Source organism: Xiphias gladius, chromosome 2 (assembly GCF_016859285.1).
Source record: "Xiphias gladius isolate SHS-SW01 ecotype Sanya breed wild chromosome 2, ASM1685928v1, whole genome shotgun sequence".
Classification (NCBI taxonomy): domain Eukaryota; kingdom Metazoa; phylum Chordata; class Actinopteri; order Istiophoriformes; family Xiphiidae; genus Xiphias; species Xiphias gladius.
In genome coordinates, this window is record NC_053401.1 from 11,826,271 (window position 1) to 11,844,612 (window position 18,342).

Here is an 18,342-nt window from a genome sequence, read left to right on the forward strand (position 1 = left end):
ATCCCTCCAGGGTCCTGTCATTAAGCTCCTGTGTACACAATGCCAATCCCTGGCCTACATCTATCTCTTATACAAAATTCATGGGGGCGTTCAAACACACACACACACACACACACACACACACACACACACACACACACACACACACACACACACACACACACACACACACACACACACACACACAGACAAATAACCACAGACAGCTTTCCCATATCAAATGTGATGCAACGCTCCTGCTTGGCTTGCAGGATATGTCGTCATATTTAGCTGCTTTTATATTTGACTGTCTTTTTTGTTTTTATGAATGTTTTTCATAGGCAACGCTTACGTCTAGTTTGAGTGGCACAGCTCCCTAAAAGTCTTAATTTATGTTTTTCTTTTGGCCAAAACATGTGACACACTGTAAATCAGTCACATGAATAGCTGGATTGATAGAGGGACTAAAAATAATGGCAGTGACAATGCTGCATCAATCTTAGTTTAGTCAAAGTATCACGAGGGCAGTAAAAATGAAAAACAAGTTTATTTCAAACAGAAGCAGCTGGAGTGTGTCACTTTTATTTTCTTGTTAACAAGAAGAGAAGAGAAGAGAACCTGGTTTCTTATCTTTTATTGTAGTCTTTTGGAATTACATATGTGGCCTAATAATGGTTTATTTGTGACTTTTTGTTAAAAGAGCAGCTGGAATATTTCACTATTTGTCTTTTTTTTCAGTTAGTATGGTTTGTAGGCCTTACCGCAGTGGCCCAATCATGACCCCTGTGGTTATATTACCATTCAAGCGAAGCAAAACTGCAGTGGTACGTCAATTTCTCTGTCAACAAGAACAAGACAACCTGGTTCTTGACATTTTTCATTTTTCCCTCAGTCGTTCACTCACCTGTATTCCGGTGTTCTATTTAAAAATCTCTGCCTGATCTTTCTCTTCTGTTTCATTTTTCATTTTTAACTACACTTTGTATGTGAGGCAATGTGAATGCATGGGTTTTTATTAAGCCTGGGTTTTTATTAAGATGCTTCAAACACACACACTCCTTTCACAGTGGTGGTTACAGTGACCTCTGGTTTTTATTAAAGAAGGAATGCATCACTTAACAATATTAAATTAGTGTTGGATGGAATGCACAAGACTCTCTTTTCTCTCCCTTCTCTCTCCCACACACACGCAGTCCTATAAAGACAATAGGATTCTGTTGTTTCCTAATAAGTATTACAGGTTTGTTGTGGTGTTTCTCACTTATATTCCAGTTCCTCATTGAAGTGGTAACAGTATGTGAAAATACAGTCTTCTCTCATGCAAATTCTTGATAAAGCACTGTCACACTGTGCTGGGTTGAAAGTGAGTCGGTTTATTGTAGCTGCTTATTTTAGCTCCATTCATCATTGAGAGCAAGATTGTGGAGGCTCACCAACGTTCCTTGGCAAAATATAACTTACAAAGAAATTTAAAAAAATATCAAGAATTAATTTGCAGATCCCCAATCCTCGAATTTTGCTCGGCAAAAATACAGTAGGAAAAACACTGCACACTGGATGCTGCTGACAAGATGTGTTGTTTATTATTAACACCACATTCCTGAGGAATTCTGGTCTGTGTGTGGCTTGAAATGTCACCTGTTGCAGTATTAATAATAAAGAAATACCACCCTAGGAGCAGTGCAGGCTCCAATCCCACCAAAATAATTTGTTTTGGTGAATTAAAAGGAGTTTGTCTTTTTGTTGTACCAACAAATATTGTAGTTACTCCTGCAGAGTAATATATTTTATCATTTCATCTACTATCAGTTGTTTTTCCACAGAGGCTATATAACCCCTTAATAGTCTGATGAAACAGTCTGTATCCCAGAGTAAACTTTGGTTTGTCAAGGAATTTTAGCCTACAGGGACATCTAGGACTTGTACGCAGTCAGATTCAGGTTATGACACGTATTAAGCAGTTTAAATGAAGCTGACGCCACAAAATCGTAAAAAATAATGATAGAAATGTAAGAGAGAAAGCAATTTTCTTTTTTGACAACCCTATTTGGCCTTGAAACAGCATAATTCCTGAACAGACTCCAATCAGCCTGTGAGTACTGAAGGGAATTACAGAAAATCCACTTGGACGTCAGAAAAATTGTCTACATATGCAGGGATATAGGCAGGACAAAAAGCATAATAAAGATTGATTGAATCACATGTAAGGCTGAACATCTAAAATGAAATACCTAGTGTTTTGTAAGAGAATCAATAGAACATTTAATACTAACTGTTGGATTTATTCTGGTGACTGGAGTATTCTTGTGAAAAAGCACAAACACTAACTGCGGATACAATCTCCACGTGAAAAGGTTTCCCATCCTCTCAAGGAGTACACTTGCAAAAAAACAAAAAAGGGTATCCACAGCTAAATCCAACTGAGCTGAGTAGAGTGGAGATTGTGTTTTGGTGAACTTCAGCAAATTTACGGTGACATTTTATCTCCTGTCTCCTGAAATAAATTTCATCATCAGAGGGTGTACGTGCAGCTCTGTGCAGACATCCATGTACCCACCAATTTGTTGTGTCTGCACGGCCACTACGCTACAAGGGCACCAACTGTGCATGGTCCACACCAAGCGGACTCCAAGTGGACTAGAAAATAGCATAATAAGAACAACTACGCATCTGTAATTTTCACAGCTCTCCGTGTGCACGTCCGCAAGCGAGTATAATTTTGGCTTAAGAGTCTACAGCCATGCTAGCAGCTCTGTTAGCCTTTATTTTGGCACAGCCATGCTTTGAGGTAAAAGCTAACATCAGCATTCTAAAATACTTACAATAAAAATGTTAACATGCTAATATTTAGCAGGTATATCTATGTTCACCGCCTTACCTTAGTATGTTAGCATGCTAACATTTGCTAATTAGCACTAAATGTACAGATGAAACGAATGTACTAGATGAAAAGTCAGGATGCATTGTCTGAGATTGGTACAAAATATTACTCCAATCCATCCAGTAGATGTTGAGATATTTCACAAGAAAAGTGAAAATTTTGTCCTGCTGTTGGCACCAGGTGAAAAGGCAGAAGATCACCTAAGTCGGTAGGATTCATCCTCTGGGGACTATGGACGTCTGCACCAAATGTCATGGCAATCCATCCAATAGTTGTTAAAATATTTTAATCTGGACCAAAGTGGTGGACCAACCGACCAACATTGCCATCCCCAAGAATGAGCATCAAAATGGACTACCTACTTGAAAATGGCATAAGAAGACTTCCGAACAAGAAGAATCTAAAGTGAAATTTCTCAACCCAATCCCTAACAAAGCTCACATCCCAGTTACTTGACAATTTCCTGCATTTTATAGCACTTTTATTGCTGCTCCTATTGTTCCAGAGGTGTGTAGGTAACACCCTGTGGTGGTTAACAAATCTCAGCAGAGGGTTTTATGACCACAAACTTAAATCACACTCAGTCTGGGAGTGTCAGGGGATATTAACACTGAACTGGCGAGACCACAGAGCATGACTTCCATGGAGCTGATGCGCAGCAGCAAGTCAAGCTGGTGGGCCTTGTTGGCAATGGCTAACTCAATTTCCTGGTGTGAAAGACTGCTGAGAGGCGTCTGTCAGTGTGAATGGGGCTGAATGGGGCTGAATGGTGGAATCATAATAGATGTGAATTGAGACGTGGATCCGAGGGCTTTTTGTGAACCAGATATGTGTGTAAGCTGGTTTGTCAACTTTTGTGCATATGGCCTATGTAAGTGGGACGTTACTGATTAAAATCAGAAATTGATACAGTCAGGGATAAAGGTATGTCTTTATTTGTCAAGGCTACTTAATGCAGAGGGATTTGTCTTGTGGGTGTTGCTTTAGCTATCAATCTTTTCAATCACTGAGTAGAATGTAGTTGAATTTCTTGCTTAAGGCACCAGTATACTTCAAAAAAAAGTGCTTGGTAGATCGTCAAACAGTGTCGGACCCCCTCCCCTCACACCATTTTGGTGTCGCAATTGGGTGGGTCTGCATCCGACAATTTTTGTGACTTTGAGAAAGCGACAACCTACAAGTGCAGTCGCTTCATGCAGCAATTGGCCAGGTGTTTGTATTCTTCATACAACTTCCTCCATTACATTTCTTGTTTACAACCAAGTGCAACACCATAAATGCCCTTGAGGAAAGGCTGTCCGAAAGTGTGCACTGTTACCTCCATTTGTACAATTCATTGTGTCTCTTCCTTTTCTACAATTGCAGACGTTTTGCCCTTCCTTCGAGCGTGGCCTTTTAGAACAGCTACACATTGTCATTAGACGTGGTCGGATGATTCTTCGTACAAACTTATTTGTTTCAAGCATATGGTGAGACAGGGAACATGGCTGTTGATGGTCACATTACAATCTGACATCTTCAAAGTTTACAACCATGTTTCATACAAATTATGTTTGATTGATGATAATTTGTATAACAGTAAACTCCACACCCTTACTTTTCAGAGAATTATACAAACATGGATCAGCACTGAAAGTTGCCATTGAACATAATAACTGTGATGAAAATATAGGAACTTTTTGAGACCTATTTCCTGCCTACAAAGACTATGTTGGTTTTAATCCTGTGAGAGTTCTTTCCACAATCTTGTATAATTCATCATGAATTTGCACTTTACGCTACTTTAACATCAGGAATGGTCTCCATGCTTTATGTGAGTTTGGTTTTTTTTATGACAAACTGTTCTGCAACAAGTTGAGACATGTCAATGTCCTTGTTGATTTCTGTTTTGAACAACCAGAGGGACGTCTCCCCTGATATTTGCATTCTATAGGATCAGTTAAACCCCTTCTTGCCTCCTGGGGATGAAACACAGTGCTGGTAGTTGAGTCCAGGTGTGAATGACTGAATGAAAATGAAGCACAACCCTGCTGGAAAAGAGCACATCTGCTCAGCACAATAAAGGTTACGAAAAGGCCAAATTACCAGTTGAGTTCTGTTCCAAAAGATAGATGAATTGTGCAGCCAGAAGAAGTGAATAAATGAGCCAGGTGTGTGTGTGTGTGTGTGTGTGTGTGTGTGTGTGTGTGTGTGTGTGTGTGTGTGTGTGTGTGTGTGTGTGCGTGTGTGTGTGTGTGTGTGCAGACAGCGTGTAGTCTAGACTTGGTCTTGGATTTCAAGTACAGAAAAGGCCACTAGATCTTGTCTGAACCCCGGTCCAAAGCTTTTGCCATGGAAAGAAAACATAGAAAGTCCTTTAAGACACTTGATCAAAAGATTTAGTCCAAATGACTGCTTACTTTAGAGAGTTTAGGGATAAACCGATATTTTATGCTGTTATTGTCCTTTTATTCAAAACTTGATCCATGAAATCAGATGCATTTTTCACTTAAAGTCAGTATGTTTCCCTGTCCTAGAGCAGTAGTGGATGGATCAATGAGTCTCATACAGCTGCTGCGAAATGTGAAGCAGCCAGTGAAGTGACAGAATTTGAATATCAGAGAGTACTTGCCTTTTTCCAACATTAAAAATGTAAAATTTGAAGAAGTTCTAACTGTGCATTTGTTCACATCTGCTATATGTGCATCGTGTTTTTGTATTTGTAAGGACTGCGGTTAACGGTCACTGCATAAACCCTCCATTAGTTAGTCCCTGCTCATCAGCCTCGGACATGTAAATGAGACCAGAGCATCATCCATTCAGCACAGGTCCACTGGCTTGGCAGAGTGCTGATACATCACGTCTTTGCCTGATAATGGCTAACATCCGTTAAAACCCTTGCTTATATTGTGAAAGGAGGAAGCTGCAGCGTAATCACATCACATCCTGATGTTATGTAGAAGGCAATATGGTGGTTCTTTCTCATTTTGTGACAGAAAGTTCTGGTCTCCTTAGAAGTCGAACCCACCCCCCTTCTATTATGTTGTTTTGCTTTAAAGGATAAACAAACTGACATCTAAAAAACTAATAATAAGACTGATAAAGAATTTCAGAAATGTTTTACTCCGTCGCACCCTCTCCTTTTTTCTGAGAGGGAGCAGAGGAGACAGCAAGGTCAACTGTCCTCTTGTGTTTTCTAAAGAACCATGGGTCTTTGGCCACAAGCCCATGCCCAGTCTGAAGGGCCAATATCTGCCTATTGTCTGGGCTAAAGCCACTCATCCTTGGACCTGTCAGCTATTCACACGAGAGCATTCCTCACCCACTCAGTGTCTGTTTTTTGCTATCTGAATTAAGTACTTGTCTGTCACAAAAATCTGTCTACCTAGAATAAGATTTCCAGAGCTTTCGAAATGTATATCTAGATTAATGTCTCAAGAAAAACGATGCACATCTTTTGGAGGGTTAAATACTTTTCAGAGCGGTGCCAAGGCCCCTGGAAAACTTTTCTGAAAGGTTTACCCTCCAACTGAACTGCCAAACTCCTCTCTCTCCTCTCTCTCAATTTCAAATATGCGTTGGCATGCCAGGAAAGAAGGCCCTGTTGGCAAAGCACATCTCATCTCTATGCACAAAGAGAATCTCTTGCTCTGTCTCACTCGTCTGCGCAAGTTAGCTAACAGAGTCATTCCTCATTTTTAGCCGGTAATTTGGCATGTGACAAACAACTCTGTTGGCCTCTCTGCAAGTCACTTGTGGGGTTGTCAGGGGCGAGGGCGTCTTTGTCTGCTGGACAATTGAGCAAAGTCATTTGTCATTTTAGACTCTTTAAATTAAGCCAGTGCTGCTTTCCAGCCTTTCACAATGATGGATGATGCACAACTTGTCCAAATAAATCACATCAGTCTTCCCCTGAAATATCAAGTGAATTTTTAGTATTTCATCCATTGTTTTGTACAACTTTTCACATTTTATAATTGATAATGCAGGTGTCAGTTTTTTTCACATGGTGAATGTCTCATTTTGGAACAAAACTTTTCATTTTTAGTTCTGCTGGATTGTCAGGAGTTTCCGGAGGTAAAGTGCTCACAATGCCTGCATGACCGTAACATCACTGTCATTGGCTGAAGTAAGAGATGAGGGCAGGGGACCCCCTCTCCTCTCACTCATTCAGATCTCCAAAATAGGAAGGGGGTGGCGGCATCATTGACGGAGTGAGCAAACAGGTCCCCTGCATGAGAATTTCCTGAGATGGATGAGGTTGACTCAGGAGGAAGCACAGTCAATATTTAACTAGAAAAACACCAAGAAGACATGAGGAGTTTAATTTTGTAAAGACAAACCATGAGCTGCTTTTAAATGAGTCATTGCTTCCAACACAGAGAATCTAGTTTGTTAAAGTTCTAATATTTTGGCAAACAAAGACTTAAAGCTGCACTAATCAGTATTTTTATATAAACAATAGATCACGTGACTACTTGTATATGAAAAAGGTCACTCACAGTGATGAAGCCACAGAGAATTATCAACCAGCTCTACAGAGCTTTGTGGCGTCTTTCAGGTTGTTTGGTTGTCTGGCCTGCAACTATTGTTGTGGTTCACTCCTGCTACTCTCATTAGGGTAATTTTCAGCTGTAGCTCAGAGCTGTTTACAGAGAAAAAGCTCGAAAAAAACCCACAGTACGTGACCTGACCATCAGCAAACAGCAGACAGACAAAGCTAGTAACAAGCTTGTGAACATAGTGGAGCATGTAGCAGCTAAATAACCAGATATTTTTTCTCAGGAGTTGCTGGAAAACAGAGCTAAATGGAGAGTAAAAATTGGATTCACATTCATCAGGTGAACACAAACATGACTCCAGATGAATGTTAATGTTGCTCTTTATCTACTAGATGGACAAATAGTTCACAATATAGACTTAAAAGGCGGCAATAAGTCAGCTTTTGTTTTGTTTTTTTACAGCTTCTTTCTGCTGCCCCCATGTGGCCCAAAAAAATCTGTTATTACAGGTTTAAGTGAACTAATGTTCTTTTAAAAGTATCATATCAGGGGAGGCGTCACTCTAGATGTTCAGTAATGACTATCAGTCATTTTGTAAAATGAGGTTTCCTTTTCATCAAAAAGCATTTATGATCAAACCCTTAACTACTCTGAATTTTTCTCAAATTTGTGCACAAATGTGCACAAATCTGTTCTGAAGCAGCTGGGTGCAGCAAGTACAAATTAATGTGACATAAGAAGAGCACATAACGAAATTTATCAGAATGGATGAGCCCCGGAACCATTTAATGACAGCAAGAGTGGGAATGTGCAGTCACTTGTATTATAAGTAGAATTTTTTGTCTTGGTGAGAGATAAAGAGGAGGGGAATTGAACTGCAAAAACTGTAAATAACTACCAATATTTGAAACTGCCATAAAAAGGAATGCCAACTCTTTTTCAGCAAGTAAAAAGCTCCATAAATTTAATCTGGCATGATAAAAGACAGTCAACAGCTGTCTGGCGTGTAGAGGAAAAAACTTGAGGGAGGAAGAGTAAGACATAAATGAAGGAAAGACAAAGAGAAAGAATGTGAGAGTAGAGTCGACATGTCATCTGGCTCTCAGGAATCCTGCAGCCAAGTTGGGGGGCAGAGTGGAGGGCTTGGTGTCACTCTGGTGGAGGAAGGGTAAGATAGAGATAGAGATGGGGTTGGGAGGAGGTGGGTGGTGGGGGATGTTGACTCTGAAGTGTGTGTGTGTGTGTGTGTGTGTGTGTGTGTGTATGAGTGTGAGACTGAAGTGCAGGGCGATTTGCTCTGGAGGGGAGGAATGAGGGAGGGGCCGACAAGGTTTGGCTGCCCCAAGAGCATACACACACACACACACACACACACACACACACATCTACTCACTCCCACACACTCACAGGGATCAGAGACACTCCAGATAGAGACGTCACCTCTCTGCCCTCACTCCTTGCTCTTTGGACCTTGGAAATTTTGGATTGCTAAATGAGTTGCTCCCCAGCTGCGGAGTGAGTAAGTCACGTCTTTTAGACCCCCCCTCACCACAGCTGACTTTCAAAAGGCTGAGACGCTGGGGGAATACTTCCTAACTTAGTGGGATCTGGATGTGATTAGAGTGTGCATCCACTGAGCTTGATACTGCAGACATGTAGCTGGAGCACTGCATGAGCAGGGGATTGTGGAAGTGAATGAAAGCTTTATGTGGAGGTGGAAAGAGAGATGCTTTTCCTGGAGGTAAGAGGAACATAGATGAGTATGTTTCCTGAAACTTAGAAATGCAGAATGAATATGTTGAATGAAGACCACTTTGGAAAATGCTTGCACCTAAGTTCCACTGTTACACAGATCTGTTGATGATTTTCTTGGTTGAAAGTGTTTAAACAGAACTGAAGAGAATGAATGTCTGAGCTTAGCTCAAGAATAAAGTGCAGTGTGTCTGAGAGGTGATCCTAAATGTGTGTATTGCTCAATTCGAGATATGTGTATGGATGTACATCTAGGTCTTGCATCTTGTGTTTGTGTGCATAGACGGCAGTGAAGTGATTGTGTGTGTGTGTGTGTGTGTGTGTGTGTGTGTGTGTGTGTGTGTGTGTGTGTGTGTGTGTGTGTGTTTGTCTCAGGCCAGCTGTGTTAAGTCTCCTGTGCACCCCCTGACACCCATTTGGCCTTAAAATAACACTCTTTAGCAGTCAAAGAGCAATGACCTCAGCCTTTGAACTCCACAATTTAATGGTTTTTCTAAAGTAAATCCCATGATGTTTTGGAAAAATAGACCTTTTTCTTTTCTTTTCTTTTTGCAGTGGTTGGTTCCAAAAAGTACTCAATATCTCCTGATCTGTCCTTTAAATTATTAGCATGTAACTAAAGTAGTAACTAATTTATCAATTTCAAATAAATGTCTGCTCACTGAGAGATTTTGATATACTTTGGGGCAATCTGTAAAAGTCATACTTCCGTAAATTAGGAAGCATTCCTTTAGCTTGCCAGGGGTTGTATTCATTTGAAAATAACACGTGTTTGACTAACAAATTCCTCCCCCTTTAAAAGTGTCAGTTGAGCGAGGAGGGCGCACACAGTTAACTGTTACCTGGCTACATCTGGCCTGCCTTTACACAGAACCAATGCTGTGACTCTTTAAATGTTTTTTTTTTCAAAAAAAAAAACCCGCCTCAGCCCTAACCTGTCACATCTCCACTGGGGCCGAAGTTTAGAGGAGTAATAGCTGGACATTTTGTTTTTGACAAAGAAAGCCTTTGTGTTATTGCCAAGAGGTGACATGGTGAAATGTGAGTTGCTGCGTATGTTGGCTCAGGAATCTGGAGTCACATTTTCCCCATAACTTGTGGGATGAGAGGCAGGAGAGCTCATGGCCAGTGGAAGATGAGACAGAAATGCTTTGCATGGTGAATTAATGGATACTAATCTAGAGCTGAATCGATTAATAAATTAGCTGACTTAGTATTATGACAATTCATTTATCATTTTAGTCATTTTTCAAGCAAATATGCCAAATATTTTAGTTTCTCTAAAAAGAGGATTTGCTGTTTTATTTCGTCATACAGGAAGCTGAATACTTTTGTGGTTTTGGGCCTTTGCTTGGACAAAATGAGTCATTACACCATGTCATCATGTACTCTTAGAGAACTTAATGGGCATTTGTGGACGAATTGATTAATTGAGAAAATAATTGCCAAATTAATTGATAATGAAAAGTAATCACTAGTTGCCGCCCTATACCAAACATTTCAACAACTTGGCCAGATTTGATGTTTTAGGCAGATTCCTTTTCAAACATGTTAAATGGGACAAAGAGTTGTCACTATGCTAATACAATCACTCTGGTCATGGCCATTTTGTTAAATGTGATGTCAGCAATGATGTTTATGTTTTTGAGGAGGCCGTGTGGCCCGACGCTTTGGACGTCACATGTCGGAACCCTTGCAACAGCCCACGTGTCCATTAACAGATGTTGTGTGTAAATTTAGCTGTAAACTCCAAGCGGCACAAAAATGTCTTATAAACAACCAACCACTTTGATATGAGGGTCCAAATAATCTCGGAGGAAAAAAAAGGACTTCGTCTAATTGCACCACTTACTGGGCTTAGCTAGGTTAGGTGAGATAAAGCAGAGCAGGTAAAGAAAAGCTTCTGAGTGATAACATTATCTATCCTACCATAAAACCTGATAGATTAGTCACTGAAGAACAAAGAAACAGTCAAATACCCTTTTGTCCTGTGATAAAAGCTGTGGTTTGACTTTTAACAGCATTTCTAATCTGTAAATTCAGTGTTTTGAAGCCCTCCGGCTTTATTCAACTGTATGCTAATATTTCCCCTTTCTTGTCGCTGGGGTTTGACTACATGGTGAGGTGTGGGAAGCCTGGAGGGTGAGCTGAGCAGGCAAAGTTGACATTTCTATGAGGATGGGGCTGCACTCCTACAGTGTTTGGATTGTGAGTTCAGTTGCAGCTGACCTTAGACCTCTGGGGGGGGGGCACAAGCAAGAAAACCATTACCTTCGGCCATCACAACATTTTCACAAATTTTAAAAAGGAAAAGAAATGAATGATGAGCATAAAGTAAACTATGGTACCTATTTATGACTTAAAAAGGTGTCAAAGTACTACCATAAACTTGAACACAAACATAACAGGGATTTCTGTTTTTCATTTACAGCTTATTTTATCTGATAAGGCACTGTACAAAAAGGATTAGGCGGAAGGTTGGGGTCAGAAAAGGGGAAGGATTGTTTATTTTTTGCCCCGGATTTTTTGCAAGACCCAGATTTATATTTTACTTTACCCTTTTTTTTGCCAGATTTACTGTAAAAAAAAAAAAAAGAAAAAAGATTGAATAGTTACATAAGAATAAGTAAAAATAAAAAACACACCTCATGTGCATCTGTTGCTTATTCACTGATAGTGGAAATAACCATTTATTTAGTAGATCTTGGTTCAAAAGTAGTGTAAACAGGGCACATTATTTGTTATGTTTACCATCATTTTAGAAATTGCTGATTTCAGTTCTAGTGTGTGACTCGGGCAGTGTAAAAACTAGCTTGAAATCAGGATTGAGAAATTTTTTCAAGATGTTGCAAGGGAAGGTCCAAACCAATTATTAATAACCACAGGTAGAGTCTTCACTCGTCACAAACATTATTTGAAATGAATTTAACTGACTGCTCTAGAGTCAGTGGTAACAGGTATAATGATTGGTCAATAGAAGCAATCAAGACCATAATGTCCCTGATAGTGCTGCTTTTCAGAGCTACATACAGTTTGAAAGGGCCTGTGTGAAATTTCTGTCTGTATTCACCCAAACAAGTTCTATTCGGGTCCAAATTTGCATGTCAAAGACGAAGAGCTGAAGGGGTTAAATCACAAGTGAATTTTTCAACACCTTGAGACCAAAGCGCTGTTATCAGACTGAGAAGGCTCTGAGGAACACGGCTGCTGAGATAAGAAGGCTACTGCTGAAGGAGGGAGACACACAACGACGAGACCAATTAATCCCTATTCATGTACCAGTCCAAGTGTTATCAGCTTGTAAAGAGGAAGAAAAAAACAGAGCTTTCTTTTTTTTTTTGACCATTTATGCAATAGTGCCTTCCCACACATAACTGCAGATCACTGTCCCAGCACAGTGCTACATATGTTTCACAACCTTCAATACTTTGTAGCACATTGGATAAGAGCAACAGATGTTTGGTGAGTAACAGCTGGAAAATTTCTGTTGGGTCTTGTTATGTAAAGGCATCACCATCCTAGTTTAAAACAGTTGTCTAAATGTAGTTGATTTGCCTTTCTTCATAGGACACATAACAAGTAAATCAACTAATTTCTACCCTACTGCAAATAATAGGACCTAAATGGAAATAAAGACCTTTCCATCTTCTGTACCTAACACTGTTCTTGTGTTATTCATAAAATGTCAGATAACTAAAATAAATTAGGCAAGAGTCTGGTAGCCTGTTGATTAAGGGACCCTACTGGAAAAAGCCTTTGTATGATTTTCCACTATATATCATCCAAAGTTTGTCTGAAGTCCCCTTTCAAGGTGGACAAACACTATTTTGGGCACTTTATCAAGCATGATTTTGTAATGGATAAACAAAGGAAATGTGACGTGCGCTAATGGGATGGAAAATAACAAATTAGTTATTCTTGAATGAGACTCAAGAGGTTTGAATTGTGAAAGGATGGCAGTGGTATGATGAGGCTGTCTGTCTTTTTCTTCCCCTTTTTCCTGTTTTTAAAGGAACAGTCTATTCTGCTCCTTTATTTTTTTGGAGCTGATATGTTAAACTGCTAAGTCATTGCTGTGATCAAAACAGTTATCTTGTTGAGAAACATAGAGATTAAAACTAAATGCAGAGGAATTTACAATGAGTGCAAAAAAGCCTAGATCAGCCATATCCCAGCCAATCACTGACAAGAAGTGCAACAGGTAAAAGCCAGAGCTTTGGGTATAATTAAGAAACCGTATCAAGCAAACAAAAGGAGGGATAGAAACAGACATTTAAAGAAATGAGAGGTTGGTTCTGGAAATGTGATTCCCAAATCCTCCCTTTTTGTTTATAGCACCCGTGTGTGATGGAGCGCAGTGAGAGAGGGGAGCGTCCTTCTCCTCGAGGCCCAGACATGGAAGCCCGTTCTGGGGGAAAGATGGGGAAGATATCCGTGGGCTTCCAGAGGAGCTCCACCTCAGATGACGACTCTGGATGCGCACTAGAGGAGTATGCGTGGGTGCCACCGGGACTCAGGCCTGAGCAGGTAGGACCTCGGCGTGTTACACTTTTGCTTTTTTGTATGAGTAGGGAAGTAGCATTTAAAATTGCAGGCAGACCAAAAATGTAAAACCTAGCACAACTTAAGTTATAGATAAAGCCGAAAAAACCCCACATTTTTTTCACATTACAGATTGGTGTTACGTAGGGTGTTTCAGTTCAAATAAGGCTATGTTCTGCTGTCTATGCCATACTAGTGGATTAGTAGTGCCACATGTTGAAGCCCAACATCTGGCTATGGATTTTTTTTTTCCACATTCACTGTATTTATGGCAGACATGTTCAGCTCATCTCAGTAAGAAATGGTCTGTTCGAGATCTCAGATATTTTCCCCCATTTTTTCTTGGAAATGCACGTTGACAAACTAAATTTGGTCCATGTTTCTCTTTCCCCTGTTAGAGGGAAATAGCCTAGGCAAACATTAACATTTCCAGTCCCTTACTGCCTCTTGTGTGTGTGGAGAGATTTCACAGTCAGGCACCTGTGACTGGATGGAGAGTGACATGTTTTGCCCCACAGTGTCACAAAATAAGGACAAACACATAGCAGCAGTCCTTCTCTACTGATATCCGTGCTTTCTCTTCTCTCCTCTTTGGACTTTCCCCTTCCTCTCCTCCTCCCTTCCCCTCAAGCATACTGATAACACTGCTGGCCTCTTGGCTGAAACATGTCTCACTCATTTTTGTGGTCTAAAACAAAAACAAAATCACAAAATAGTGTACAGTTAAACTTAGTTGTAAGATGCTACATCATGAGAGTTGGGACGTTTCCCCATCGTGGCCATTGATCAAATATATGTTTCTTCCTCCATCCATGCCTTAAGAAATGTCCTGTTAAGCATGATATTCACATTATGCCTGAAACAAGTGAACAAAACTACTAGTGGGCTGACAAGTTTTCACTACTTAATGTCTGCTGGAGTTCATTCCTGCATCTCCGTCTGCAGGTCCAGATGTATTTCTCCTGTCTACCAGAGGACAGGGTGCCATACGTCAACAGCCCCGGAGAGAAGCACAGGATCCGACAGCTCCTCTACCAGCTGCCGCCGCATGACAACGAGGTAAAGATAATGAGACAGGGACAGTGACAGGGTGTGTGAGAATGGGGAATGAGATGGTCTGCAACAGAGAGTGAAGCAGGAGTTGCTAAATAGATGGTGTCAACACCAAAATATTGGCAACTTACAATATTTACATAACCACAAAAAGAGTATTTAATAGCAAATAGTCTGGAGAAATATAAGGCTTTGAGCTAAGCTGAAAGATAGAAGGGATTTATTCAGCTATTAGACATTCAAAACTTGATGAAACTAACATTTAATCTAAACTGAAAAAGGAAACAGCAGACATGTCATGAATTAACCAAATCCTCTCATGGCCAAAACACCATGTCACCATGTTTTGAGTTCAGTACCAAGTTCAGGTACCAGAGATGTGGGGCATGGAAAATCGAATGAGCAACAGAGCACTGGCCACTGACTGTCGTTCCCAGTAGTTTGAAACCAAATAAGAAGCTGAATCACACTCAAAAATGTTTCAAAAATTTGACGAGTGGTTTCAGAGACACTGGGGCTAAAGAAAACATGAACGAGAGGAAAGAGTGAAAGCCTTTGACTCCGTAACTTTTGCTGAAAAGTGGCCATTTTGGCAACAAGTAGGAATGACAGTGGAATGTTACAACTGGGTAACTATAGCAGATTAAACAGATTAAAGTCATAAAGTCAGTGAACTGACCCCTTAATGTCTGTTGTACAGCCACTGCTACCTAGAGCTAGCTAACATTAGCTAAAGTTAGTAAAAGCAAGTAAGGCTGTAGCAGCAAAACCCCTGAGTGCACTGCATTGAGCAATGATTGAATTCAACTTTTAATTTGTAAGAAGAATGTTTTCTTTCATTTTTCATAAAGGTAGTCCTGCTTAAAACTAAAGTAAACCTGACTGGGTATCAAACTGAAATGTTTCTGTGGCACAAAGGATCAAAAACTATACTTAAATTTCTCATTCCTGTGTCGAATAAAATTTTTGGTAATGGGAAAAGTTCTAGTTGCACTGCTTGCATTTGGAAAACATTTAACATTTAGAAGTTAGACATATTTTTTAATGGAAAACAAGTATTGAAAAAAAAATATAGTTTTGGTATCATTATCGGATTATAATGCCAAGAAAGATTTTTTGAACGATACCCAGCCCGAACTAAACTAAAGCCAGCAGCTGAGTAAAGCCTAGATATTTTTGCAAGCCTTTTGTAGTAAAACTAAAACAATGGCCGCAACCCTTCTGTGGCAATAAAGCACATGCCAGCCTCTTCTGTATAATAGTTTTATGGTGTGTAAACCAGCACTCCTTTCACATCTGTGTTAATAGAGTTTACATTAGGAGATATGGTGGAGGGGTTATCACCAGAGTGGAGGGACAGGGGGGGGCTACTGTCTGACAGAGGTGGTCTCTGTATGTACACATGGAAGATACACCATAGGTACACTCCACACACACGCACACACACTCACACATACAGTGTTTGACTGAGTGGTTTTATGATGTTTGTCAGCAGACCTGGTGGTTGAAGAAGCAAACTGCCGGAGCATTCCTTGCGTAACAGTGGTTAGGAGGGATAAGCAATCTGTGTGTGTGTATGTGTGTGTGAAAAGGAGAGACAGTGATTGTGTGCATGGGCGTGTGTGTGTGTGTGAGAGAGAGAGCTCACACGCCGGCATCGTTTACAGTTGTTTAGAGAACAACTGAGCTGGTTGTTAGGATAGTCTTGGTCTTTTATCTGGGGCCTTCATCACCCTATCTAAACACAGAGGAAAGGTTTGTGTATTGCTCACGCCATCCTTTCAACGCAGCCTACAGTGGAATTAGCTTTAATTAAAACTTTTTCCAGCTATGGACTTTGTGTCATACACTTCCACAACTTTGCATGCAAAAGATGGATGCTGAACCATCACCATTAATGGCTGGATGTTGTTCTTTTCTTTTGTCAATTCATCTCTGTCTTTTTTTTTTTTCCCCAGGTGCGTTACTGCCACACTCTGACTGAGGAGGAAAAGAGGGAGCTCCACATGTTCAGTGCCCAGAGAAAGAGGGAGGCACTGGGGAGAGGATCACCCAAGATCCTGCCCCGAGCTCTGCAACACACCCGCTGTGAAAATGTAGGTGCCACACATGGATACCCAGGAACACACACACATATATAAACACACACTCATGCATTTACACACATGAAGACATCTTGTGTCATTTAGTGCTCATATAGCCATAAGGTAAGCTAGGAAACCAACTGGTGGGTCTGAAGTTATTTATATCACCACAGCTAACACCCACTGTTCCATCCCAACGCATGGCAGCCCAGGGCATAATCCTGATTGGCTAATGCGATGGTTTTAATCATGGACATAAATATCCTCATTAGGGCAAAAGAGGAAGCTGGGAAATTGGGAAGCTCATGCTCAACCCAAGCAGAGAAGCCAGTTCCTCATGAGGAATCTGGCCAATTTCCTGCCGCCAATCTATAGCTCATCATGACAGACTGCAAAACATTTTTTAAAGGTTAATTAGTAATTCTTGCTTAGAGTCTTAAAATCCTACTTTTTCCAAACAAGTCACAGTATGTGGCAGATAATTCCTCATCTAATGGTGTAATTACATGCAGCTGGTTTGAAGAATTTTTCTGGAAAGGCGTAAGCAAGTAGGAGAAGTGTTTTTTTTTTTAGATGCGTGCTATTTTTTAAATACATTTTTTGTTTTTTTTTGGTATTCTTGGAAGAGAGAGACACCTGGGCTCCATTTTCAAATTCTGTTTGGAGTCATAGTGAGCAATATATAAACACAAAATTGGAAGCAATCCTAAAATCTGACCTCTGTTTCCTACTTTTTACTTGGTGATGGTGTTTTAAACAAAACATGCAGTGCCATTCAAGCTGTCGGTCATCATATTTCTGAAGAACTTCCTTTCGATGCAACAGACATAAATATTAGTGTTATGTGGCTTCCGGTAAATTCACCCCCTGACCAGTGAGTAAAGCACATCCTCTGCCAGGCATCCAGCAAGAGCAGGCCATGTTAATTCCCCCAGACAGGCAGATGAAGCCTGTCACCACTCAAATAAGGAGGCTAACACATTGATGCAAAGTCACACACACTGAACTGACACATAGGAACAAAGGACACAACGGACACACACACATTCTAAAACCACAAGCTCACTCATCCATACAGGCACACCTACAAACGTCCACATTCATACATTCTTGCAGACATTCTGCACATGCTCATGTCGTCAACAAGATATATCAAGACGACATGGCTGTACACACACATTTACACATGTTCACACATACTTTGTCAGATTCTAGTTTCCTGGTGCCGTAATTCCCAGGGATACACAACACCCCAGCATCCAAGGCCCTCGTCTGTCCACCCTGGCAATAATGGTTAACAGCTGGGCATTCTATCCCATAGCTGCCTATGGGTGTCTCATAGCCATGCAGGGTTATATAAAGACTCGTCATTGCATGTTCAGACACACTTTGATCGCACAATCTCTGTGGAGTCATACGATCTTTGACTCAGGACCAAGGCCGGTGTATTGTGTTCAAGCTTAGAAGACAAAAATTTTGTCCAATTACTCAGCAACACTTGATGAATAACTGATGGCTTTTATAACAAATTGAGAAAAACACAGATTGAAACAGAGATAGAATATTAAAT

The 18,342-nt window shown here is 40.5% G+C and overlaps 1 protein-coding gene across 2 annotated transcripts in view; it reads left to right on the forward strand.

Moving 5' to 3' along the window:
- Positions 1-18,342, forward strand: part of prickle1b (prickle homolog 1b) — a 30,875-nt gene that overhangs the window by 8,108 nt on the left and 4,425 nt on the right. The window contains exons 1-4 of one of the 2 annotated variants that reach the window (XM_040141644.1): positions 8,863-9,082; positions 13,429-13,620; positions 14,581-14,694; positions 16,647-16,784. In XM_040141644.1, coding sequence (XP_039997578.1) covers positions 9,068-9,082; positions 13,429-13,620; positions 14,581-14,694; positions 16,647-16,784 — 459 coding nt within the window. In that variant the 5' untranslated portion in view covers positions 8,863-9,067. Of the gene's footprint in view, positions 1-8,862; positions 9,083-13,428; positions 13,621-14,580; positions 14,695-16,646; positions 16,785-18,342 lie in introns of those variants that run through there. The other variant, XM_040141645.1, reaches the window with a different exon arrangement.